At 42.7% G+C, this 27,818-nt stretch overlaps 2 protein-coding genes across 4 annotated transcripts in view; one reads left to right on the forward strand and one right to left on the reverse strand.

Annotated features, from left to right (window-relative positions):
• SYN2 (synapsin II) overlaps positions 1-27,818 on the reverse strand; it is a 154,382-nt gene that overhangs the window by 43,001 nt on the left and 83,563 nt on the right. The window lies entirely within an intron of this gene.
• On the forward strand, positions 143-27,403 carry TIMP4 (TIMP metallopeptidase inhibitor 4). The gene is made up of 6 exons (XM_062500969.1): positions 143-216; positions 4,360-4,601; positions 21,188-21,285; positions 25,799-25,913; positions 26,558-26,682; positions 27,206-27,403. Exons 1-6 carry the CDS (start codon positions 143-145, stop codon positions 27,401-27,403), a joined length of 852 nt encoding a protein of 283 aa, XP_062356953.1.

The raw sequence follows: 27,818 nt of genomic DNA on the forward strand, positions 1-27,818 counted from the left end.
CTCAGCTCCCAGGGACATCAGGGGGAATTGGGGCAGAATTGGAAGTTCTGAGCTCTCTTTGAGACACCTTTGACTGCTGCCACCACCACCTGGAGAGGCTGGAGCAGCTCCATGTGCCCCCTGAAATTAGGCAAGGCTGGAGATGATCTCGGGTTATGGAGTGACTCCACCAGAACACCAGGAGTTCCACCTGAAACGCCTTTGTCCCCACAACCGGTTTGTCTATCAAAAAAATCACAGTGATCAAAATCAACACAAAGTGATCTGATGGCAGAAATTCTGCTGTTTTCAAAGCATGAAAACAGAAGTTGTCATTAAGAAGGAAAACACAAAATGTAATTGCAGTGAATCAATGAGAGCAGCTCCCACAGATCTCTGGAAGAAACTCTGACGACAAAAACTCTGCAGGAACAAATTCTGTTTTGATTCTGGCATGTCAGTGTTTAATTCATCCTTCCACCAATGGTTTGGAAAACTGCTCGGAAGCCAAGTAACACTTTGTCACCTTATAAAGCAATTACCCAAATTGCTGTGACTGTAAAGTGTAAGGATTTTTACTGTAGTATTTCAGAGGTGACAGCTATAAATACCCTCCTGTCTGATGCAGGCTGGAGTTCATATGGAAGCACTGGAATTCAAAATCCATGAAAACTTGCCTATTTTGTGAAATGTTATTCCAACTCTGGATTTTCAACATGATTGTACAGGTTTGGTACAGGATGTGTAGTGTGATTTCATCAGGTAAAATGCAAGTAGATTTTAGAGGCAATTGCAATGCCAAATGAGAACCAGGGAGGAAAGAACCATGTCAAACATTGAGAAGCCAACAGATGAATTTTTGGTGTGGGAAATCCTGCCCGCTACCATTCTCAAATAAGTTTAATTTCCCACAATGAAGAGAAAATCAGATTGATATGGATAAAAAACTGTACCCTGTGCACTGCCAGAAGCTAAAGCACAGAGCAGGCAGCCCAAGCAGAAGACTCTGAGCAGACTCAAACTGCCTGACAGCTGGAAGGGACAATGAGGTGGCTGTGGCATGTCCCATGACAATGAAAAAGCTGTTTGGACAATCCCTGTGCAGCAGAGTTCAGCGCTCCTTGACACAGCTCCCAGCCTGAGAGTGAACTCAAAGCCACCAGAGAAATGCTGGTGAGCAGTGCCCAGGGATGCACAGACACTGTGCAGTGCTCCCTCCTTGGAAAAATGGGCTGGGGGGGCAGGCAGCAGTGGCAGAAGGAAATGCCAGCACAGCCAGGCCTGGGTTATCCTGGAATCCTGGGTGATCCTGCAGCCCTGGGTTATCCTGAAATCTGGGTAATCCTGGAATCTGGGTTATCCTGGAATCCTGGATTATCCTGGAATCCTGGGTGATCCTGCAGCCCTGGGTTATCCTGGAGTCCTGGGTTATCCTGAAATCTGGGTTATCCTGGAATCTGGGTTGTCCTGGAATCCTGGGTTATCCTCGAGTCCTGGGTAATCCTGCAGCCCTGGGTTATCCTGCAGCCCTGGGTTATCCTGGAATCTGGGTTATCCTGGAATCTGGGTTATCCTGGAGTCCTGGGTTATCCTGGAATCTGGGTTATCCTGGAATCCTGGGTGTTCCTGCAGCCCTGGGTTATCCTGCAGCCCTGGGTTATCCTGGAATCTGGGTTGTCCTGGAATCCTGGGTTATCCTCGAGTCCTGGGTAATCCTGCAGCCCTGGGTTATCCTGCAGCCCTGGGTTATCCTGGAATCTGGGTTATCCTGGAATCTGGGTTATCCTGGTGTCCTGGGTTATCCTGGAATCTGGGTTATCCTGGAATCCTGGGTGTTCCTGCAGCCCTGGGTTACCCTGAAGCCCTGGGTTATCCTGTAATTGTGGGTTATCCTGGAATCTCGGTTATCCTGGAATCTGGGTTATCCTGGAATCCTGGGCTATCCTGGAATCCTGGGTTATCCTGGAATCCTAGGTTATCCCAGAATCCTGGGTTACCCTGAAATCTGGGTTATCCCCAGTGCTAGGTTATCCCCAAACCTGGTTTATCCCCAGCTCTGGTTTATCCCCAGCTCTGGTTATCCTCAGTTCTGGTTTATCCTCAGTTCTGGTTTATCCCCAGCTCTGGTTATCCTCAGCTCTGGGTTTTCCTGCTGCCAAAGGCTGAGGGTGAGAGGAGAGGATGGGCAGGGTGGGGAAGGGCAGGAGACCCCAAGGAGCAGAGCTGCTCTGGCAGAGCTGTCCCTCCCCAGCCCAGCACTCAGGGTGATGTCCCTCACTCCTCCATCACCTGTCACCTCCAGAGGTCAAAATATCCCAAAAATCTGTGCTTCAGGGAATCATCCAACAGCAGAAGTCCAGTGGATTTAGTGCAGGACTTCGGGGGCGGTCAGAAGACAATCAGTGATGGTAATTAATGCCCACACTGCTGTTGGTGGATACTAATCACTGGAGAAAAATAACAAGGCCCCTGACAAATATGAGATTTAGTTTTAGCATTTTTGTGTTCTACACGTTCAGTTGAAAGTATTTAATACTCTTCTATATCTAGAAGATAGTGGACAACTAATTTGTAACTTGTCATAAAACAATTTTTAAATTTTGTTCTAAGCATAATATTCTTCAATTGATTATATAATTAATTTGATCGTACTAGATAGAAAAGTCTTTAGTACGCACAGAACATAGCTGGACGTGTTGTTCTGGAGAATCATGGACAAAATGTGCAAAGAGTGTTTGCCCAACATATTCTGTTATTGCTTAAATTTTGTGAATTGAATTTGATACTGAATTCGATCAAATTGGTCTCTTTAGATCGTCTGTAACAGCAGCCCTGTGATGTCCTGTGGAAAGCAATCAATGGCTCCCAATTAATTTGTTCATCATTTCCCAGCCCCACTGCCCTAAGTGAGGCTTGAGAAGCGACAGCCCCAGAGGTGCTGATCCCAGACACACCTGCCTGGGGGTTTTACTCCTTCCCTGTGCAAGCTTCCAGCCTTTCTCATCTTTTCCCTCTCATGGAAGAAGCCAGTTTCTTCTAGGTAAGAACAGAGATGTTAACAGGTCTAAATTATTTTCAGGTGTTAGTCCTGGGCTTGGACCCAACCTTATGATTTGAAGCCAAAACTTTAGACTGGAAAAGTAAGAAATCCAAGTGTGGCTGTGTGAAATCAGGACATTTTGTACAGGATTCCTGGCTCAGTGTTTGGTGTGGATCTAAAGGCGAAAAATTAGACCCAGTTCTAATAATTCTGAGTATTTGTGGTTTTTTTCTAACAGGCTGAGTGTTTCTTGAAGGGGGTGGGAATTAAAAAGAAAAATAATCGGAGCACTAATATTTGTAGAACTGTTCAGAAATGAAATAAAGCTGCTGCTGTAAGACACGTACAATTCTCTCTAAAGGCAACAAGCTACTTTTGGCACACCTAAACCTCAGCCTCAACAAAACACAAACATTTTCATGAGCTTGGATTGAAATGGTTCAGGTCATGTTAATGAATTTTCAATTCCTAGGCTTGATTTGGGTCGTGACAAAACACAGAATTGTTTAAGCAGCCCTGTCCTGCATGTGAATCCAGAAATGTTCTCTATTACTCTCTAATCAAACCTCGGGTTGCTCCCTCATGAAACATTTTTCCTGTTAAAAAGAGGGTGCCCACAGGTTACATACATCCAGATTGCCACAGCAACCAAAGCTCTGAAGGTGGAAAGGATTTCCCAACCCTGCGCTTATGTCCGTATTCCACTTCCAACATCGGCCAGGAAACACAGGCACAGATCTGTGCTGAGCAGGATTTGCATTAATAAGGAATGCAGGGAAAGAGCTGCGCCTCCAAAACACACCACTGGGATATTTTTCCTTGCTATTCTAAACTAAATCTGCTACGAAATATTTTTGTTTAAAATGCCTTTTATTTCGGTTTTTATTTGTAATTCGTTATTCCCTGTAACCAGCGATTGTTGGAGGCTCACAAGCAGAGCATTGAGAGGTTTCCTTTTCATGAATGAAGTTCTGTCCAGCCTGCGAACAGGGACGGCAGTTCAGGAAAATGCCCAGAAGTGCAGGGGAAGATCGGGGGCTGCGAATGCAAGCGGAGCTTAAAACAGGACAGCTTTGTTTACTTGCCCAGAACAGGATCGCAGGGCTGGCTTTTAAATCCCAACTGGAAACAAACTTACTCGAACGAGATAAAACGCTCAAGAAAATCACCTTCAGACCCGCGTGAAAGCCGTTTTTACGGAAGCTTTTGGCGATTAACATTTCCACTCCCGCGCGAGCTTCTTTGGGACGATGTCACCAATAAATGAGCTTTGAACTGCGGGAAGGCGGAGCCGGCGCTTGGCGCCGGGGCCATAAATAAGAAGGTCCCGTGTCAGCCAGGGCGGTTTGGAGGCACCGGGCACCGCAGCGGGCGTGCAGCTCCAGAAGAGCCTTTCCCGTGAGGAGCATGAGCCGAGCGGGCAGCGGGAGCCCCGGGGGCCGAGGGGGCCGAGGGGACCGAGGGGACCGAGGGCCAGCCCTGGTGCTGCTGGCGCTGGCGCTGGCGGCGCTGCCCGCGGCCGTGTCCGGCTGCAGCTGCGCTCCCGCGCACCCGCAGCAGCTGCTGTGCGATGCTGCGCTCGGTGAGTGCCGCTCCGGAGGGGCTCGGAGCCGGGGATGGGGTGGGAGGAGGGGGGGAAAAAGCGGTGATGGAAACCGCTCCGAGCTGCCCCTTGCGCGGGGAAATACGTGCCGGGGGTTGCTCTGCATCCCGCGCGCTGCCGGGAGGGTCTGTGCTTATAGGATGCTGGGTTGGAGAGTGGCTTTTTATTTTTATTTATTTTTTTTAAAAAACATTTTAAGCGTTTAAAAGATTTTAACTGTTTTGTATGTTTAATTGTATTTTTAAATATTTTATATATTTATTTATCCCATATAGAAAATATATAATATATATCTCATATAGTACATAGGATATTTTTATAAATTGATATATATTACATATTTATATTGCATATATTTATACAGTCAACATTCTATATATCCTACATTTTTCATGTTACATATTTATATATTTTATTGAGAATGAATATCTATTATTAGAATATATAAATATATTTTATGTACTTGTCTATTAGGTCCTAACTTAGAAGAATACTTGACCTTTCAAATATCCACTGCTATATATACCAGTACCTGCTATATATAAAATATTCTATCTAAATATGCCTACAATGTGTAAATTGCTCATATAGGCATTTTATAGCACTACAGGGAAAAAACAAAACAAACCCAAAAGACCACAAAATGTAAGTCCCAAATGCAGACTTGCAGAAACTTTTGAGCTTTGTTCTGCTATTCCATACTTTCTTTAATTTATTCTTGGGGTTTTCTGTCATTTTCTGGAGCAGGAATCTGATAGGCCCTTTCTTTTTTGCAGATAAAGTGGCTACAGCAGTTATTTACATGTGAACATAACTCCCCAGTGTTGGGACAATTGTGCCTCATGACAGCCAGGCAGCACCACAGTTGTCAAACAACTCCTAGAAAGAGCCTAAAGACCCCAAAATTAGACTGCAGGGGGATGAGAAAATGTGACATTTTGAGGAGATGTGACATTTTGCAGCCTTTTGATTTCATTAGCTCAGGCTAAGGCTGGTTAGCTTCCATGGGGTGTGAAGAGTAAATGTAGAACATGAGTTTCCAAAGTGCCACAGAATTAGCATTTCTATGGGGCAGGCAATACCTTCTGCATACTGATTCATTGCTTTTATGCCCTGACAGAAAATCTTTGTGGCCATGACAAACTCTGAGCTCTGTTTGTGGCCATCAGTTAAATTGGTTTTTAATCTGCCCGTGTTCAGCAATCTCTTTCATGGAGGTGCCTCCACCAGGCATTACACGCTTGGGGGTGTTTAAGGAGTGAAAGGATATAAAAGTTCTGCTACAACTAAATAATGTATGCATTTAACTGTGCATGAGAAAGTGACTGTTTTTCAACAGACTTAATGTAAAAATTTTCCAAAATTAACAGTTTTGCAGCATAGAGGAAACTCAAAATGTTTGTTATGGGCCACCTTCATGAATATTTTCATTCATAGGGAAGCCATTCTGATGATATAGATTAATATTTACTCATTTCTTAGATGTATTTTACAAATAGGAATTATATAATGCTATTTTTTATTTAAATACCGAAGATAGTTTTATGTTACAATGTTTGGACTTGATGCTCAAGCTCTCACTCCTATAAATATTCCTATCTAAGTAAACTTCCTCTTTTGGCTGAGGAATGTTTATGTCAAGGATCCCTTTGTTCACTATTTATACTTTTAAAATACCATTTCTGTATATTATAAAATGGGAGATGAAGGGAATCCTTATCAATAAGTGCACGCATATCTTTGTGTATACATTTGCACAGACACACACACACACACAAAACCTGCTCTGAGCGCTCGTGGCTGAATTACTGGATACGCCTCGGCCACGACATTTTGCATAAACGGAGCAAAACCCCTCGGAAGGAGCTGGAGTGGAGCTGTCCTGTGTGAGAGGAAGCTCCAGGGAACAGCTTGGCAGAGCAGCTGCCCCAGGCCGGTGCCAGCAGCCTTTGTGCCCAGGAGAGGAGCTGTGCCCGGCAGGAAGGGGCACCCCAGCCTGGAGGCATGGCCAGGCACTGCTCATCCCCTGGGAGCTGGGGCTGCACCTCGGGGACACACCTGGGACACACCTGGGACCTCGGGGACACACGCGGGACACACCTGGGACACACCTGTGACCTCGGGGACACACCTGGGACACACCTGGGACCTCGGGGACACACCTGGGACACACCTGTGCCTCGGGGACACACCTGTCACACACCTGGGACCTCGGGGACACACCTGTGCCTCGGGGACATATCTGGGACACACCTGGGACCTGGGGGACACACGCGGGACATACCTGTCACACACCTGGGACCTCGGGGACACACCTGGGACACACCTGGGACCTCGGGGACACACCTGTCACACACCTGGGACCTCGGGACACACCTGGGACACACCTGTGCCTCGGGGCACACCTGTGGCCTTGGGGACACACCTGTGCCTCGGGGACACACCTGGGACACACCTGAGCCTGGGGGACACACCTGTGGCCTTGAGCATGTCATGGCCACCTGGCTCTCAGCCATGTGCTGAGACTGTTCCATCTAATTATTGAATTCATTAATTCACTAACTTCATCCTATGTAGCCACAAACACAGCCAAGGATTTCCTCACAGGATTTCCTGGCATATCTTATTAAAATAAAGATGTCCTGAGCCAAAACGCCGCAGTAAAACCAGAGATAAAGTCTCAGACTTGCTTGTGGAGCTACCAACCATCACATGTCCTTCAGCCACTGTGTAAAGGCAATATTTTTAATTTCCTCCAGCATGGTTTTGATGGAGGTGGAGGGATTGACTTGATGTTACCTGAACTTCTAACTGAATGTGTGAAGCCACTCAGCGACAGCATTTTTGAGAGACCCAAGGAAAAACAAGCGCAGGAATTCATGAAGTCCGGACAAGCTCTTTTGCTTTGCCTTTTGTGAAGATGACTGGTGCTGTGACTCTTTGTCCTTCACTGCCAGGAAGCTTCTGTGGCTCTACATCCCCCAGAAGCTGCAGCACAGAACCTGAGTAAGCCGAGAGTGATCAGGGGATGTCTGACAGAGCTGGAGTCAGGGAGAGCTCCTGGTCCTGCCTAAAGTCAGGGATGGCTGGAGAGTCCTGCAGGTGTTAAGGGTTGGGAAGAACTCTGGGATTTGCCAGGGTAAAGCAGGAGTGCTGTGCCAGTCCTGCCTTTTACCTGACCTTGGGTTTGTCCATCTTCCCACAGAGCCTTCGGAAGATGTGATTTTGTACAGCTTGGAGACATTTTCACGAGCTCCTCCACAGTTTTAAATTTCACTCCCGAGCGAGGGAACTCCTCATTTGTAGGAAGTGCGTGCACCGTGAGATATGCACCTTTTATACAAAACCAGAGATTGTCCCTCTTGTGATCTGCTAAATGGTGCTGAGGCCCTCCTAAAACGTGCTGAATTCCTTCAGCCCCCAGCAAACACCTCTGCTTTCCCAGAGGACCTTCCCTGGGAATGGAGAGGTTTAGTGAAACACCATGGCCATGGTAATCATCAGTGCTGACCACAATGCCCAGGTTTTCTCCTCACAAAAAAAAGGGGAGGAGGTGCTGGATAACAAATTCAGCAGTGAGGCCCTGGAGTGCCATGCCAATACATGAAAACCCTTTGGATAATTGCCTTTTTTTGGAGAGAAACACAAATGCAATTGAGTTTACCAAACAGTGCCAAGGTAACAGATTTCCCTTTTGCCCATCCTGGCCTCAATTCTGGACCAAAGCGAGCTTCATATCAGGCAGTCTGGAGTCAGAAATAGGGTATGGACAGCACTGATTCCTTTCTGAAGTCTGGCACTTTAAATTTCATGGTGGTTTTTCCCCTTGGGCTGTTTTTTGGACTGGAGGAGAAATATGTAAATACTTCACATTTCTTAGATGTGTAACACCAGTTCCCTTCAAAATTGGTTGAATTCTTTTTGATTTAAACTGTCACATTATTTTTTTTCTTAAAAATATATTGAAAATTATATTTTTACTGAACATCAATGACTAACAGGTCTCGAATACTTATATATAAATAATACAGCTTCAGAAAACAGTCCTGCAGCTTTGGAGAAAAGTGGCACATTTCAAAATAGGATGGAAACTTTACAGTTGGAGCTTGGCAGCATTTTCAGTCCATTAAATTCTCCCAAGATCACTGAGATCAAGCACTGTAAAGATGTGCCAGTTGATATATTAAATTTTAATCACATTTAAACATAACAGTAAAAATGTTCTTTAAATATGCCAGAATTAAGTTTTCAGAGGCAGCTCTTCTGGGAGATAATCACAACATGCTATTTCTTTATTACTGAGTTTCAAATTAAAACTTTCATGGCTCAGTGTCCCATGATTTTGCCTCTCTGCCATGTAATGTCCAGTTTTGTGCTGGAATGGATTAATTTGACCATTATCAGGTGGGAAGTAATTTTTGCCTGGTGGGAAAATCAGCTTTGGGGAATGCACTGGAAATGGGGACGGTGCTTCTTCCAAGGGAGGAGAGGCAAGGTGACCAGTGAAATGAAATGTTTTCATTCTGTTTATTTCTGTTGTGGTGTACTCTGCAGCAGTGAGCAGTGGGACTGGGCAGATCTGCTCACTGCATGTCCAGGCTGCTGAGCCCCTCCAGGGGAGCTTTGACACCAAATTTAGCAGTGATGCCATTGTCCTTCGTGTCTTTGGGGGCACAATGTCCATCCAAGCAGTGACAATCCCCCCAGAGGACAGTGGGGTGACAGACCTTGGCTTTCTGTGAAGGTTTTTGTGAATCCTGTTAAGAATCTGGGCTCTTGATGCTGTTGCTTGGCTAAGACAGCTCCTGGCAGGATCCTGGGTCACAGGTGATGCTTCCAGACACCCCTGACCTGGGCTCACGGAATCCTGGAATTCCTGCAGCTTTTTGGACTTCTCCATAGCATGGAAAACTCATTTCTCTTCCTGGCCTGCCAAGCAGAGGCAGATCCCAGTGCTTTGCACCACCTCCTTCCCCTGAGTGCGATAATGCACATTTCCAGAGCCACTTGTCACCCTCCAGGAAGAAATGTGCAGCTGCCATTCCTCAGGGCTCCCACACAGGAGTGGAAGCTGAAACTGTGCTCCAGGAATTGGGAGTTGGATGGCAGAAATGCTATGCTGGGCTCGTCTTGCTCCAGTTCTGTCCCAAAGAACAGCCAAAAAGCCTCCTGAGTGTGGTTCTTGTAAGAATTTTTGTGGGGAGGCAGCAGTGGTGCCACTGGAGGAGAGCGCTGCCAGTTGCATTTCCAGAACCAGTGAATCCTCTTAAAACAAGATAAAATTATAGTAATTTCAAAGCTAATGTTGGTAGGTTTATGCAGAGGGGCTGAAAATGAGGCAAATCTCAGCCTTTTCCTCAGCAAGGGGCTGAGGAAAAAAGAATTCCAGTCGTGTGTGTCCCACCAGTGCTCAGGAAACCTGTGTTGGCAGGTAGGAATCATTCACAATCATTTTTCCCTATATCCACATTTTTTATGGGACAAATGTTAGGTTCATGAACAAAAATTATTCAGAAATTAACCTATCCTTTCATCTATTTTGGCTGTACAGTGCCCTGTCAAACTCAGAGAAAACAGGACCAGGTTTCTTTACTTCTCTAAGTACAAAACAAATAGAAATTAATTTTTCTTACTGCCTCTTATGCATAGTTTTATGCATATTAATAGTACTTTCAACTAAAAATTTTTAACAACTGGGCAACATGAATTCTAAGAAGTTTAGTTTAGTTCAAAGGAGCTGCTGATGCATTTAGAGAGAAGAAAAAATACCTGGCACCCTGCAAAGACCCATCACTGGTAAAAATGCCCATGGATGGCAAGTCAGGAATAATTGCAGTACACATAAATTGCTTGGTATCACAGCCTGAAACTTCTAAATGTTTTAAAAAATGCAAAAGTCCCAGGAAGCCTGGCTGCTCTGGCTGCAGGAATGCTGTGGTGTCAATCTCCGATTACATTTTTGTGTATTTGTACATGAATATCCAGTGAAAAACCTCAATATTCCCATTCAATGAATTCCTGGAATGCTGCTGTGGGAGTGGCACTGAGTCCTTCCTTTTTGCAGGTAAATAGTGAAAGTAAATGTCACTAAAATATTCGTGAAACAGCTTCCTAGGATCGAGCCTGAGCTTCCTGTTTGGGAATAGGAAGAGTAAGATCTGGATTAGACCTGCAAATAACCCTACAACCACCTGAGGGTTTAGGATAGGAGCAAGCACTTTGAGAACTTAAAAAATCCATGCAAAGTTTAGTTCACTTTGCAGTGCTGGATTCAAGACTTGAATCACACTGCCAGTCTCCTGCACTCTTAAGAAATTATTGCCACTACACTGGAGATGAGTGCTCTTCAGAACTCTGCCATTTCAGCAGGAAAGTGGGGCTCAGTCTGGGAGAGCCCAGGCACCCTCCTTCCCTCTGCTCGCTGGATTTTCATGGCTGTGTTCCCAACTCTTCAAAGCTGTGGCTGTAAAATGAGGTGGCATCACAAAACTGGACAACAAGATGGGATTTTAAGGAGCCAAACCCACTGAGCACAACATTCCTGTCAATTAGAACATAGCTGAAAAACTGTATCATAATTTAGCTTTAGTGAAAAAAAATAAAATAATCCAACCCCAGAGTTGGCTATTGGGTAGTAAAATGAAATTTCAGAATTGTGCTGGTTGCCTGACTTAGAGGTAGCTCAGTCACACCAACTTGTTGCTGACTGTGCTCTAAATTCAGGAGAAGAAAGCTAAAAAACTGAGTTACTTTTATTTCAAATCATTTGTTGTAATTCTGGGAAACTAAACCCCATCATTTCAAAAACAACATTCCACACACACAGTGAGGGGAGAAACAAAACCCAAGCTTAGAAACAAAGATTAAATAATGTAAAACAGAGCACATGAAAGGCTGCCAACCTCTTAATCCTATTAATGTGCCAACTTTAATCCCAAACTTTCTCATTAAAAACTATCTCAGCAATGTGGGGTTCCTTGTGCCCCAGGGAAGGGCTGTGGCCCCATGAGTGGAAATCCACAATAACATCATGTATGTTCTTCTACAGCTTGGGAGCATAAAGAGAGTGTTATTCTCCAGCTGAAATTAGGCAGATGTTGATTACCAGTCAAATGATGTGGTATCTGAGGCTCGTGATGCAGTGAGAAATGTTTCTGGTAACACGAGGAGCAGCTGTGAAAATAAAGCTGACCTTGAACAACATTAGGAAATCAGGGTAGTTTTGAGGTGATATTTAAGTTAAAAGAATCCCACATTTCTGTTGAAAATGCACTCATCTCTTCTATTTGGAAGTTTATAAAAATGAGATTCTAAAACCTCACTCTCATAAATTGAATGTATTCTTCTAATTAAACAAGCAAACAAAAAAAAAAAGAAAACAAAAAACAAACACATAATCTTCTGGTTTAACAGGGAAGCCAAACCCAATCAACTCCTGCCTTCAACATGAGGAATTTTTGCATCCTGAGCCAAAAACACAGGGATGCACAAAATCCTGACCTACCTGAGAGTCCTGATGAGCTTAAATAATGGTCTTGCACACCCTGAAAGCCTGAACTGGAAATGCAGTTTGGATGCAGACTAGAACAGGTCTGTGTTAATAAAACCCTCCAGAACTACCAAATTCTGCAAAGCATTTACACTGAGAAACCATGCACTGCAAATTAATATCCTTATCACAAGGCAATTAAAATAAATCCTTGGTATCTGCTTCATCAACTTTGAAACTATTCATGGGGTTTTCAGTCTTCAAAAATTTCTGTGGAGTTTCAGTCCAAGTCATGAACTTCACTGTAAGGCTTTGATTTCTCAGTTACAGATAAAATTGTTATTTCACCACCCTTGTCTTCTCCTGCAACTGGAAACATCACCAAGACTAAGAAATGCTCTTCCATACATTATTTTCCATAGAATAAAGGGAAAATCCTGCTGCAGTTACATGTAAATTCTTCAACAAGCTCTATGCTTGCAGATCCAAAACACTTTTGTTCAAATAGTTCAGAAAGCTCCACCACTTTTCTTTCTCAGGATTTGAGGAACTGTGCTTCATTCAACTGATTAATGTGCTGATGATTTAGTTATTTTACAGCTGGCTATAAGCATTTCTTGATGGAATGTTAGGAAACAAAAATACAAAGCAGGAAAAATAAAACTGCTTTTATATCCCAACTAGCCGAAACATCCTGTGAACTAAAGGCTCCTTGACTTTGGGTCTGGGACTTGTGGAGCAAGAGTGACAGTGTAGACTTAGAGATAAGAAATCCATCCTGCAAACCCAGAGAAGATTTTTTCACTCTCACTCAGTTTTGGGCCAGCTTTGCTCATTCTGTTTGCATCTAGAACTGAACTCATCCCACAGCCCCAAACATCTGAGCTGAGTTACAGTTTGGAAATGAAGCTACTGTTTGCTGCTCTGTCCTGTTGAAAGATTAATTGATAGATGAGCCATTGCTAAAAACATTTGTTCTTTTCCAGCTGTTTAAAGATCATTCAAAGAGCATTCAACACTGACTTTTCTCAAAAGAGAAATAAAAATGTAGGGTTTCCACTCCTGAAAGAATCAGGATGAAGTAGCACCTCAGCAGATCCTTCCCCTGAAGTCTGAAACCATTCAAAGCTGTGCAATAATTCCAAAATCAGCACTGCAAAAGAAAGGTTGCAGTCTCCTGGATGCTGAAAGCCTCAAAACTCTGGGGACACCTGCACTCCAAGGTTGTGACAGGAGCAATTGGAGAATTTTCCCAGATTTTTTCTCAGGGCAGATGTTGTATCCATCTCATCTCCAGCCTGGCAGTACCGTCAATAATTTGGCAGCACTCCTGTGGGAATTTAGGAGTCATTTTTGACCTCCCAAAAACACTGCCTGAACCATTCTGACATACATCAGTCTTCATTCCGTGCCCAGACTCCACTTCCAGCCTACTCCTGCCCAGCTGGGAATCTTCTGTACAAGAATTTTAAAAATGGATATTTTGAACTATTTCCAGAGGTGGTGATGGTGGCCAGCAAGTTTTGTTTTAAAAAAAAAAAAACAAAACAGCAAAGCCAACTGGAAATAAAACACTTGGACACCCATGACAGAGGTGGTCTGGAAGTGACTGGAAGCACCCCAGTAAATTAATAACAATCAGATTCTGAAAGATCCAATTAAATAGGAGTTGATTTGCAAAAGTGAGAGTTGCCCGAGTTCAGCTCAGGCTACTTATTGTAAATAAAGGTAAGGATTTGCATGCCACCAAGTTGCAGAGCAAATACCTGAAGCAGTAAAAAGCAGGAGAGCTTTTGCCAACACAGAGTACAAACCTTGTTCATGCAATACAGACCACCTCAAAATACGTGAGGTGGAGTTACAGCACTAGCAGATCCTCTTTTTTGGACTTAGACTAGAGAAAAATGAAGGCAATTATAAGTGGGAAAAGGACAAAAAATATCGGCATTTTCATGAGAGAGTAGTTGGCAAATCTGTCAGCATGAGCAGATAAACCCAGAATTATTTGCTGTTCAGGGACTTGCTTTGGAAAGGTCTTAAATGTTTAGGTTAAAGGCAATTTATTGTGCCATAAAATCACCCGGGGGCACTGGCAGGGATGGTTGCTCATAGCAGAAATGGTCCCTGCTCCCAGGGATGTATGGAACACACGCAGACATTCCCAGAGATTTCAAATTACTGACTCGGCACCACTGCCACTCCTGTGGGAGGCCAACGTGTGCAAATCAAATACTGAAACACTGAGAAACAAAACCTTCATTCTCCCCAGAGTTACCTCTAAAAAGATCTGCTTTAAAAATATCAGTGTGTATGTAAAGCTACACGTTGGGTATTAAATTAATTCTTTTCAAACATTATTCTATGTCTATCACTCAATAACTTTTGCCTCTTTTTGGTAGCGCTAGTGACTCCCATGAGTTTCAATCAGAGTTACAATCTGTGTCAGCAAAGCTTCTTTCTACCTCTCATATGCACTCTGAGAAATTACAATATTTTCTGTATGCATGAATATTTAAGCAAGTTAATTTGCTCTCTTCACTGGTGAGAATCAAAGCTTTACCATAAGCAAATATGGCAAAGTAAAATCTCTGACACCACTGAACAATTCAGCACGTTTACTTAAAAAAAAAAAAGCAAGGAAAGGGAGAGTGGCAATGATGGACAGATGGGACAGTTGCTGTAATTATGGAGGAAGATTTTACAATCCCTTGTACGTTTTAGAGGTTTTTTTGAGCAATATAAATCAGCAGCCAATAGACCATCTTTAATTTAGAATTCCATCCAAGGTATCTATTCTACCTTTTCCACCCTGTTTGGTGTTGCTTTGAGGGGGTTCATTAATTTTGGTCTTTTACAACAAATTCTGTGCAGATTCCTCTTCTTTTTTGAGGCTGACTATTCATTCTCCTTGCCTGCTGGCTCTGCTCCCTCTCTGCAGTGTCTCAGGTGTCTAGCTCCCTATCTAAAGAATATTTTTGGTCACATCTGCGTACTCCTGAAAGCAAAGCGTGCCACACTGTTCTTGGGTTCCTTGGCAGCTCCGATAGAATTTCTTGCCATTATTCTCCTCCAAGATACCAAGAATGGACCATCATCTACTGGGTTCAGCTCTGTGCCCTCCAGACACAAAGAAGGTCAATGAAATAATGTGGTCACACTCTTTCTCCTGGGATTTTCTTGGACTCCTTGATTATTTTACCATACCCTGACTTTAGGTGACTGCAGTAGATGCAGTTCTGCTCACAAACTTTAAGTTGTTTTGCTTTCTGGTTGCTCACATTTAAACTCTTGGCCAGTTCCAGGTGCCTGACTTCAAGTGGAGGCAAATCTGAGCTGCAGTGGTGTTTGGTGGCCAGGCTGCACACAGACATTGCCCCTGGAGCAGCTCTCCCCATGAATTCCAGTCCCCGTCTGGGATTTCCAGCTGCATCTCTGAACCCTCTGAAGTCATTCACCGCCCAAGCTGAAGATGGGCACTGCTGAAAAATCTCATTATCACACTTGTCCCCAGTATTCTCTTCCAGAATACAAATTTTAGTACTTGTGGTGACAGGATGTTAATAAAAACCCTTCTTTCCCAATCCCACAGCAAGCCCCTGAAGGATATCACCAGTCCTTTGGCTGAGAAAATTTGTTAATGGAAAACTCTTGGCTAAGTTTTTTTTCTGACTGGAACAAAGCCCGTGGCACCACCAACACTGCACTGGGGTATTTCTAAGTGGTTTATGCCAATATTCAAATGAAAATAACGAGTATTACACCATTCATTGGTTAATGCAGCACTTCTGGAAGCTTCCATTATTATGTGACTGTAAAGTAAATTAGGACATATAAAACAGGGAATGTACAAAGTGATGCAGTTACTTCAGTGAGGAAGTCTTAAAAATACCAGGTGGTGTAAAACTGTAAGAATTGCCACAGAACTGAGAATGGATTTCTATTTTGCTGCAGCCAGCTAAGAAAGCAGAATAAAGGAAACACAACACACCTGGAAGTAACCCCAGCCTCTGACCCCAGGGACAGGGACAGCCACTGCCACCTGGCCTGCAGAGCCCAGAGCCACTCCAGCTCTTTCCTGCTGCATTCTAATATTATTCTAATATTCAAAATTCTGTTCTATTCTACTATTCTAAATTCTACCTTATTATTCTAAATCACTGGACCTGAAAACTTGACCTTTACAGCTCCGAACCCTTTGTGTGGACTCTTCTGCATGTTCTTTGGACAAATTCTTTCAGTGAACAAACCCAAGACACCTCAGAGCCAATGTCACGTTCCAACCACGTTTGAGTAGCTTGGGATCAGAACTACACTGCTGCAAGAAAGGGAAAATGGAACAGGAATTGTTGGGATTCCTTTGGATGTGTAAAACAGTGTTGGATCTCACAAAAGTGATGCAATGAGGCAAAATCATCTTTCAGTAACTTCTTCCGAGGAGAAAAAAGAGTCTACATATACACTTTTGAGGAAATAAAAGCCCTCTTCTCCCTCACCCCCCAAAACCATCACTCTTGGACAAGAAGAGTTTTTTTTAACTGAGCTTGCATAAATTCAAGGTCTCTGTGGTTGGAGCTCCAATTTCTGGATGGGATCTTCTAGGAATTTGAGACATTCATGGAGCAAGGTCCCCCCTCCTGCACCCCAAAGAGGGGAAAGGTTCAGATAGATAGATCTGAATAGATACATGATAGAAGGCTGAGTGAATCTCACAGCAGAAGAGTGAGCAGAAACAGCTGCATATTGTGTATGGAAGTGCTTTCATTTTGAAAGCAGACTTTTTATAGAGAGAAGTTATTTTGAACATCAGGGCCTTCAAAATGATGCACATCTATATTCCGTGTCCATAGCTCTGCTACATTTCATACTCTCTGACTGACATGGTATTTCAGAAAAACCCTTTTTGGAGGCTTTTTATCCATATTTAGGATGCCATCCTCAGTCCAACCATGGAACAGCCACACACCTTCATTTAGGTCCTTCCCCTTGTGCCTTTTATTCCTTGTCCCTCCAAGAGGAAGAATATCTGTGAACAGCTTGACTGAAGTGTGAGACATTAAAGAGACAGATGGAAAGAAGTGCTCAAAAATTACTCTTTATATTTCAGGTAATTAAATGAAAGGGCTAAACTGAGGCTTTAAAATATAAGAGAAAAAAAGAGCTTCATGAGTCTTGATGATAACTTTGTTGTAGCTTACATCTTTTTTTGAAGTCTCATTTGAAGGTTTTTGTAGCAAAGCTGATTGTGATTATAAATTTGTGAGATAGGAGCTAAGCTTTCCTGATTTCTTGAGAGGAAGACTGCTTAGAAGAGGTGGAGATCACATTCCTCTTCACAGAGCAAGGGTGTAGCCTGTAAAAAACCTGAAGTGAACTGGAGGCACAAGTGAAACACAGATTCTTCCTCCATATACCTATATCTATTTATCTATTTATATATAAATATATTTATCTATTTATATATATTTAAACCAAGAATGTACATAAGGATTTATATATAATATATAATTTCTTGTTCTTATGTCCAGCAGTATCTTAAATATCTTCCGAGATAATTATTTTTCACTATGCAGTTGCTGGTACTTAATACCCATTTGTTCACCAGTTTTTTACCTTCTCCTTTACCTCCTGCTTCTTAGGATTATGAAGTTTATCTGGGGAGTAAACTACAGCTTGCTTTCCTTTTTGAAGGTGTAGCAGAATTGATTATTTTAGCTGAGTAAAGTTCCCTGTCTTCAAGCATTTGGACTGTGAAAAGTAGCTTGAAGATAATCTCACCACTTGTTTAAGTACAGTAATAATATATAAAATATTAAACACTATAAAACAATTATTTAATAATATTTAATAATACCAACTTGTAACAATGAGAGTAATTTTTCACTCAACAATTTTCTCTTTTAATTTTTAGTTATTGCCTAAGAAATAACTCAGAGTCTTAAAAGGACACTACTTTTAGGGAATGTATGTATTTCAGTGGGCAAAGTGCAAGGATTTGGTTTATCCAGATTCCATCCATATCTGTGCCTTGGATTGGGCCCTACAGTGGCTGCTCAGTTCTTTGTGTCTTCTCTCCCTTCACATTTCATTGTTTTTGTCACTGTGGTGGAGTAAAATCAATCTCATGGCAGGGAATTTCCTCAGAGTAAGGAAATGTAGCTGCAATAAAAGTAGTTCTTAATGATTACAAAAATCTGTAACCCACAAGGTGGTGGTACAGTTATTTACAGGTGTTAATTAGTGCAGCTAATTCCAGAAGGAAATCACCCAGGTTTGGGAAAGATGCTGTTAGTGCCTCACTTTCTGCCCTTTTTGCAAACAAACACTTTTGTATTGTACAAACCCTGACACTTTTCTCCTGACTGCATAAACACAAATATATCAAACAATAAACTAAGTATGTCCTGTGCTTTACCCAGTTGAAATGGTCTTCTGCTGATTTACAAATGGTTGGGAGAGGCTTATTATTATTATTATTATTATTATTATTATTATTATTATTATTATTGTTATTATTAAGGAAAGAAGGAGTACATGTATTCTTAACATGTTTCTAATCCTGAGTGCCAGGGCTAAGCATTGTCTTCCTACACCTCAAATTCATATCCTTTCACTTCACTCACCTGAGACAACCTCCAGCTGCAAAAATGGCATTTTATCAAAGTTGAGTCCACAGAAAAGCTGCATGCTCCTACTGAAATATTTAAGTCTGTATTCTTAGAGCAGAATGAATCCGAGGCATTTGGAATTACTGGCACTGAAATATGAAATCCGTGCCTATGTATTCCATAGATGCAAATTCCTCATAAGGAAGCAATAACAGCTAAAATGACATTATTACTGAACAACCAGAGGCTGTTCTCACCCACACAGAGGCCAAGGCAGCCGTGGAATACTTGGAACCATGTCCTGAAAAGAAATGCAGAGTCTGAGGAATCCTGAGCCCCTGAACCACGAGTGAGGAGAGGGAGATGCCCAGGAATGCTCCAGCAGGAAGTGCTTGTGGTGAAAAACAGGAGCAACCACATGAATCAGAGGTTTGAGGAGACAGCTAGACGACACTGATTGCAAAAAAAACAAAAAAATATTAATGCACAGAAAATAGAAATAAAAAAAAACCCAAGAAGAATTAAAAGGCGCCGAAAGATCTCTGTGCGTTTGAATCTGGTTTCAGGAGAATAGAAGGGTAAAACCCAAATGGCTAAAAGTTTAGACAATTAAGCTTTCTCACTGTGAAAAAAAAAAGTATGAATTTGTCCTCCTTTTCCATCTGGAAGCTTTCTCTTAAACAAACAAATGAATGAAAGACACACAACATAAAAATACTTCTCATTTTCATCTGCACACCCACTAAAAGTTCTCTTCGTGTCAAACCCCAGGACCTTACACTTTCAGCCTTGCACAACTCCATGAAGACCCCAGGAGCTATCAGGGATTATCTATAACCTTCCTCTCATATGCTAACAAGTAGAATTTCATAAAAATATGGAAACGCACAATGTTTCAACATTAAACACGTGGGGAAAGTAGTTTTAATTATCCCACACTGAATAGGCAGGAAAAGATTCCCTGCATATAAATTATGTTATGGTACTGGGAAAAGAATGTTTTTGGAATGCTTTCCTTCAGAGCTGAACAGACTCGCAGAGTCTTCCATGAGAAAACCTATTTTTTATTTTTTCTTTTTCTTTTTTTTTTTTTTTTTAGGGAGTAATGATGCAAAGGAAAGCATCTCAAAACAAAACAACACCATCCTAATTTGTCCCTGCCAGCAGGGTAGAGCACACATAATCCACAACTCTTTTCCTCTGGAAGGAGATCAGAGCACTGCAGACACTCAGTTAATTTGTGGGATTGCTCACATCTGCAGATGATTAAAGGGATGCTGCCTCTTTCCACGTGAAATGAGGAACTTGCTGCTCGTGTTTAAAAGAACTCTTTCCTCCCAAGAAGTCTAAAATGCTCCTCAAGAAGGGTTTAATGGCTCAGGAGGAGGGAGCATCCTGCTGGAGCTTGGACGCTGCAGGCATCTGCAACGTGTTGATTATTCCATCCAATTTGCTCGGCTAATTAGTGAGGAAATGGGAATTGCCCAGGGTTGGGTGGGACTGACTCTACCTGGCTGTGTTTCAGGCTGGGTTTCCTATTCCTTTTCTTTAGCTGTGATGTTAAAGATGATAAAAATGAAGTCAAACTAGTAAAAAAAATGGGGTTTTGGGGAGGGAGCACGTAAATTTGATGTCACAAAACTTTCCTCTGCTCTGGCTTTGCCAGTGTCTCTCCACAAGCACAGACTGTTCTAACCCGGGAGCTGCAGCAGTGGCCATCCAGAATGGAGCAAAAGTGGGGCTCTCACTAATCTTGGGGGATAAAATCCCCAGAGGAATTTTGGCCATGCACCAGGTGAGCACTTAGAACCACTGTGCCAAAGAGTCCTGGTGTATTTTAAACATCATGCACAAGAGAGATGCCTCAAACGAAGAGAGGGGAAAGGAATCCATTTCTTCTTTCATAAAATCTCCTACTCTCCTTGATTAAAGAGCAGGAAATAAATTAAGTACCTGCAAACAGGAAGTAATTGATTTCCACAGGTTAACACAACTAATGGTGTGCTCTGTCAAGCCTCAAATAAGTGAATATAAGATTATTATTCTAATTTCATGCATGAAATCAATGCTTTCACCTTGTCTGGTACAGGCTTTCAGGGGCTTACTTCAAATCTATTTGATCAACAATTCTGTCATCAATAGAAGTGTGCCTTTCCTCTGCTCACTGATTATAATGATGGGTATTTTGTCAAATGTTATGGGATCCAAGTCTTCCAGAGATTTTGATGGACATTTTTTTGTCAAAACTGAGTGGTAGCATCAATCAGGTTTCCAGATTCTTAGGAATTCAGATTTACATCACAGACAGCCTATTTAGTTTTGTTTTCAGGAGCTCAGCTGATTTTCTTAAAATCTACTTGTAGCTGAAGTGTCAAAACAATGCTAAAAGCTATCAATGTAATTTTCATTTTTGCTTGTACAATTTGTCATCTGCTCATTTGCATTTAAATCTCTCTCTGTGTCTCTTCCAGTGATCCGAGCAAAAATATCCAGTGAAAAGGTGGTTCCTGCCAGTGATGATCCCCTTGATACCCACAAAATGATCCGGTATGAAATCAAACAAATAAAGGTACACAGCTTTTTTGAAGTTCAATGCTGATAACCTCTGCATATTTCAGCCCAAAATAATTTAGCCCAAAATGCTGGGAAAGCTGGAAAAGGCTCCAGCTGCCCCCACAGTTAGATCCAGATGACCTACACAGAATAAATCACAGGAGGGATTTAGGAAAGGAAAGGGGAAAGGAAGGAAAGGGGAAAGGAAAGGGGAAAGAAAGGAAAGGGGAAAGGAAGGGGGAAAGGAAAGGCAGCTGTCCTGACATTCAGGAGATTTTTGCTAAGTAATGATGAAAAGAAATATTATTTATAATTTTGAAGACTCAAAAAAATGTGCTTTTTTTCTGTGAGTGGTGTCAGCTCATCTGGTTTTAGAGGATTCCTTATCACCTCTGAGCTGATGGTGTGGCAGCTCTGCATGATCCAAACTTTCCAAAGAGAGGGGAGCATTTCCAGCTGGAGAGCAAACCCTTTGTTCATTGTGAACAGGGATAATTGCAGGGCCAGGAGTCCTTCCCTCATATACACATCAACAAAAATCCATTTGTATGAATGTTGCTGGGGAAGCAAACTCCCAAAGACACAGACTCAGAATCTCACAGGATTTTCCCACTCTTTGTTCAGCTCCAATAAGGAGATAAGTTCATTAATATATAAATTTATATAAATTTAAGAAGACATGTCTTGAGCCCATTGAAGTCACCATCAAACTCTCACTGACGTTAAAATGATCACGATTTACCTTTTTGTGAAATACACAAGAAGTAGGTAATCTCTAAATTAAAATGTGTGAGTGTGCACAGGTGAGGTAGGTAGGTTGGTTGGTTGGTTGGTTTGCAAGGTAGTTTCAGCTCTCATTTTTCACTGGATATATTTTATAATTTTTGCACTTTTGAATTTACTGGGAACAATTCCAAAGATCATTATGTATGGCTACATGCTTTCAAAAAAAATTCAGTCATTCAACTGCATCCACTGATCCAATCCCCTCACAGAAGTTTGAGTAGGAAGAATCTTGGTGAACAAGAATATCTCAAAGTAGTCACAAGGATGGTTATCACACATGGCTTCTGCTAAGGTTTTGTAGCAGTTTCAACCAGCCAGTCTCTACCTTGCTAAAACAAACCCCAAAGCTCGTCACCATCAGCCACGTTCCATCTTCTCAAATATTAAGGATATATTCAAATGTTTCTTTACAGAAATAAGTACATCAATGCCAGAGAATTCCCTTTCCTCCCACTGGCACTTTTAATGTTCTGCTGCTACTGTGCAGCACTTCAGGAGCTTGATAGAAATGCAAATCATCTTCTACCTCAGCACAAACAAGAAGAATGAGAAGTCTAATCTGAGTGATTTTCAGCCTATAATCGCATTCTTTAGCACACTGAAATCTCTGAAATATATTTGTGTACTGAGGCTGCTTTGGAGTTTCTCCCTGACTTTCACCAGTGGAGACCTGCTCCAAACTCAGGCAGCAGGAAGAGGTGTTTATTTAATTCCACTCACATCCAGAGGGCAAGTCAGGCAGGCCTGGACAAAGCGGAGATGGGTTTTTTTTAATAAAAGATGCTCTATGTGATCACACACAAGCTTAGATTAACAACAGAAGGGTTGTGATAACTCCTACCCCTCAAATCCTTCCTTCTGACCAGAGAGAGTTCAGGACCAAACCTTCCCCTGCCCCAGGACCCAGCTCCCTGCTCCAGGAAGAGAGGGATTTTGGGAAGGGAAGGTTTTGGGTTGGAGAACAGGAGCTCTGACCTACCCACCCTCTGTGGGGTCACCCGTGCACCCAGCGTGGCACCAGAATAAACCCAGCAAGGCAAATGTGCCTGAAAAACCCCACAGGAGTGAGAGAGAGGGCCGAGCCTGGGACATGCAAAAACGTAACTGAGGTAAAAACTGAACATGCTGACCAAGCTTGCTGAGTAGCTGAGAACAGAGCAACAGCTTGATCACACCATGTCTCACCCCAGGTGACAGCATTTTGAAGAATTTAACTCCACAGTGCGTGTGAGCAGTGAGAATGTTCTCTGCTCGCCATTCCCATCTCCTCTCAAGTTTCTGCTGGTGCCCCACAGTCCCGTGAGCTGCAGGGTCCCTGGGATGTCCAGTGTCCTGAGCACAGGGCTCTGGGTAATCCAGGGCAGGGGCATCCCCAGGGTGGGGGACAGGCCAAGGATTTCCTTTATATAACACAGCCAGGAAGAGCAGATTCTCCAATCATCTTTTTTCAGTTATAATATGCATCAAAAATTATCACCAGAAGGTCACCAAAATTATCACCTCAGTGTGAGTTTTGGGAAGGCTTTTAGACCACTCAGATATTCACATTTTCCTCATCAATTCTCCACTTTTGGAAAGGGCCCACAGAACCCTTGGAGGCTGTGTTTGACTATAACATTCACCCAATGCTGCTGTTTCTCTGATCTATTGCTCTCAGGGTTGTTGAGCTGTTCCATTAATGTGATGGCTTAAATTCTGTTTCTCTCATTTTAAATCCAGTGCATTAGGCTTAGCATTAAAACGTTGCTATTCTAGACAGAAATATTAGATATCATTTTGATATTCATTTTCAGAAATAAAAGAAAATAACAGTGGAGCTATTCATTTTGTAGGGATGGGTTGGCATGTCAAGAAGCCATAAATGTTTTCGGTTGTTGCTGTGTTCTTGCAATATTTACAGCATTATATTAAAGAGACAAGATAATACATGATTTATATGCAATTGATTATTTCTTCATAATATGTTTTGTAACTGACTTGGATGTCACACTCGTTCTAAAAACTTAAAGCCAGGCCATATGCTGGTGCTGGCTCCACCCCGCAGGGGGACAGGGACAGGGACAGTGTCCACACACAGACTTTAGTAGCAGGTTCACATCTCTCTATCCCCCAAATCCTCCCCCTATTTTCCTATTTCAATAAAGTCCCACCAGAAGCTCAGGTGAACATGGACCACGCATCAGTGCAGAACCAAAATCAACCAACTCATCCCTCTCCACACTTTTAGGAGAAGGGAGAATATGGTTGAAAAGATTAAATATGATTCCCTGAGTTCAACACAAGATTATAATCTTTAGAAATGACTGCAGCAATTATATAGGTCAAAACCAGAGATAAGTCAGACAGTAATTTGATAAAACCCAACCAAGCAACCGAAAAAACCTGTAAGAAAACAAACACTAAACTCATTTCAGAATTAACTGAATCTCCATCAAGCACTGCTATGGATGTTTAGGGGGTTTATGGCTAATTCAAGGTGTGCTGTCTGCCCAAAGCCTCCAAAGGTGAGATCCAAGGCTGAGATACCCATGGAAGAGCTGGTCCCTACAGCGCCCTGAAGGTTTCTGCACCTGGAGAGCTTGAGGCAAAGGACACTCGCAGAGCTCACCTGGTCCCTGTACCAGACACGTTTTCCTCATCATTTTGGAGATGTTTTGTGATTCCCACTGCAGCTTTGGGCAGGGTGCTGGTTTGTTTTGTGCTTTGCTCTGGCTGGGCCTGTTTGCTTTTTCCTCCAAAGCGTTTCAAATCCCAGCTAATATTTCTGGATCGGCCGCACGGTGACAACAACATTGGCTTTTCTCCCCCCTCCATAAATAAGACTTCAGAAAAACCACCATATTACAGAGCATTTTCTAGTGGCCTGTGCTATTTAAATCTCCTGGGAGGGCTTGAGGAACACAAACACATTTTCCAGGGACACCAGCTGCAGTGGGGAGAGCTGTGAGCCCCTGCCATTGTCCCAGCTGTCAACACGTGGCATGATGTCACCGTGCTGGTGGTGACACACGAGGTGATGACAGGCAGCCAGCAGCACCTTCTGCTCTCTCCTCGCTGTGCTTGGACACAGCTAAGCCTGTTCTCATCTTTTAATGGCTCATTTTAGATTTCTTTTTGGGGTTGAATCTGCTGGTTAAGGGGCAGCCAGCCTGAAAAGTGCTGTGATCTCAAATCTCTCCCTTTTGGGGCTTGCAGGGTGTAAATCCTAAGGGCTGGCCCACGTTTTCCAGCAGTTATTTGAGAAGGTCCCACTGGTGAGAATTTTGGATATGGAAAACCACTCTGCTTTAGTGACCCAATATGAAATGCTCAGCTCCTCAGCATGCTTGGTGTCCCAGGAGATCCCAACAACTACAGTAATAAGAGAAAATTCCCCATAAGAACACACTGAGAAATATTTGCATTTTGGTCCAGGTGAATGCTGTCTCTGCATCGCTCCTTGAATGGAAGATGCCAGTAGAATATAAATTGAAGAGAAAGTTTTAGCAATCCATTAAATACACTGAAAAAGCACGTTTTAAAAGCTGTAATTTTAAAAATTAAGACCTGCTTCATCTCCTCCTAAAACTCTTGGATATATTCCATTAAGTGTAGAGGAGAAGTTTTTGGCATTTTCTCACATTAATTCAGACTTTGGAGCCTTCTTTAAAGAGTCTCACCCTGTATCTCTTCCAGCTCTTGTTTGCAACTGTTTTTTCATGCTTGTTTTCCACTACTGACTCTTTGTTTCTGATCATTTTCAGATGTTTAAAGGATTTGAAAAGCTCAAGGATGTCCAGTATGTCTACACCCCTTTTGATTCATCACTCTGTGGAGTGAAACTAGAAGCCAACAACAAAAAACAGTATCTTCTAACAGGTAAAATGGAGCAAAATTAATGTTCCTGGAAATTCAGAAGTAGCTGCTTAGAGTGAATTTGCTAAAATACGCTAAGAAGGAATGCACTTAGTTACTAAATACAAACACAATGGGATGTAAAAACTGTGTTCAGCTGTAGTTTTAATGTGATCTGACGTGTTTTCCACACTTCCTCCAGCACTCTTGGAGCAGTGCAAAGGAAGTGAAGGTCAATAATGATATAATCAGTAAACAGAAGGAATTTGGATTCAGTATTTGCCATTATTATTTGATTAAAACTAACAGCACTGATTTTCCCAGGAATGCAAAGATGCATAATTAGAAAACACATACCTGTGTGTCTGCAGGTCTGGGGTTCCATGTAACTACAGATTTTTCTAGACAGTCCTAAAATCCAGCTTAGTTTGCATCCACCCCTTGCTGGCAGATTATCAATATCTTTAGAAAAATATCTTTCTTCAATCTTTTACATCCACACAGCATGCAATTAGGAGAAAGTTCTCTCTGTTATAATTAAATCAATTTTAAAAAAAAAGTATGACTAATTTGGTGCAATTAGTTAAACACTCAAGGTATTCTTACACTTATAATACTTCAAAAACACTTTTATATTGCTTTGATTTTTTGTGTTTTCCATGCTGCAGGCCAAATTTTAAGTGATGGCAAAGTGCTGATCCACTTGTGCAACTACATTGAGCCGTGGGATGATTTATCCTTGTCTCAGAAGAAGAGCCTGAACCAGAGGTACCAGATGGGCTGTGGCTGCAAGGTGAGTGCAGAGTAGATGAATGTAAATAAACACCATTTCCTTGTGTTTTTGAGAAAAACCCCGGTTCAGAGGAAGCTGTGAGTTGAGTGCAGGGCAGATAAATGTAAATAAGCACTGTTTATTTACATTTTTGAGAATAAACCCCTGTTCAAAGGAAGCTGCAAGGTGAGTGCAGAGCAGATGAATGGGAATAAACACCATTTACCTGTATTTTTGAGAATAAGCACCACTCAAAGGGAAGTTGCAAGGTGAGCGCAGAGCAGATAAATTTAAATGAGCACTGTTTATTCCCATTTTTGAGAATAAAGCCCACTCAAAAGGAAGCTACAAGGTGAGTGCGGAGCTGATAAATGGGAATAAACACTGTTTAGTCACATTTTTGAGAATAAAGCCCACTCAGAAGGAAGCTGCCAGGTGAGCGCAGAGCAGATGAAGGTTTACTTGCACTGTTTATTTGTACTTCTGAGAAGGAGCCCCGGCCCCTCGGAGGCTGCAGGGCACTGAAGGAGCTCTCTGCCCCCAGATCACCACGTGCTACATGGTGCCCTGCTCCATCACGGCCCCCAACGAGTGCCTGTGGACAGACTGGCTGATGGAGAGGAGGCTCTATGGGCACCAGGCCAGGCACTACGCCTGCATCAAGAGGAGCGATGGCACCTGCAGCTGGTACCGAGGGGGGCCTCCCCCTGAGAAGGAATTCATCGACATCAGCGAACCCTGAAGAGCTCCCTTCTCCCACGAACGCGGCCCTGGGAGGCTCCTTCCATCCCACCCTGCACGGACCTCGTGCGTCTTGCTTAGAAACAAACACCAGTTGTCCCCAGAGGGTCTTGGGGCTGGCACCGGTGCGGGACGAGGGACAAGCCTGCTCTGCTCTGTTGTGCTCTGCACAGAGGGCTGGCAACGTCCTCCAGGGCATAACAAGTTCCCTTTTTGCCAATATGAATGTACAAGATCAAAAGAGTTGCCAGAATTTTGCCCCCTGTTTGATAGCCTGCAGATTAAGAGCTTCCTGTGTTTTATTCCAAATCTTCCCGATGAACTACGGAATGTTTTCTAGAGCTATTTTTTTTGTTGTTGTTGTTTTTGTGTATGAAAATCTCTTGGATACGAAAGAATTATTGTACAGTGTATAT

Source organism: Cinclus cinclus, chromosome 12 (assembly GCF_963662255.1).
Source record: "Cinclus cinclus chromosome 12, bCinCin1.1, whole genome shotgun sequence".
NCBI lineage: Eukaryota > Metazoa > Chordata > Aves > Passeriformes > Cinclidae > Cinclus > Cinclus cinclus.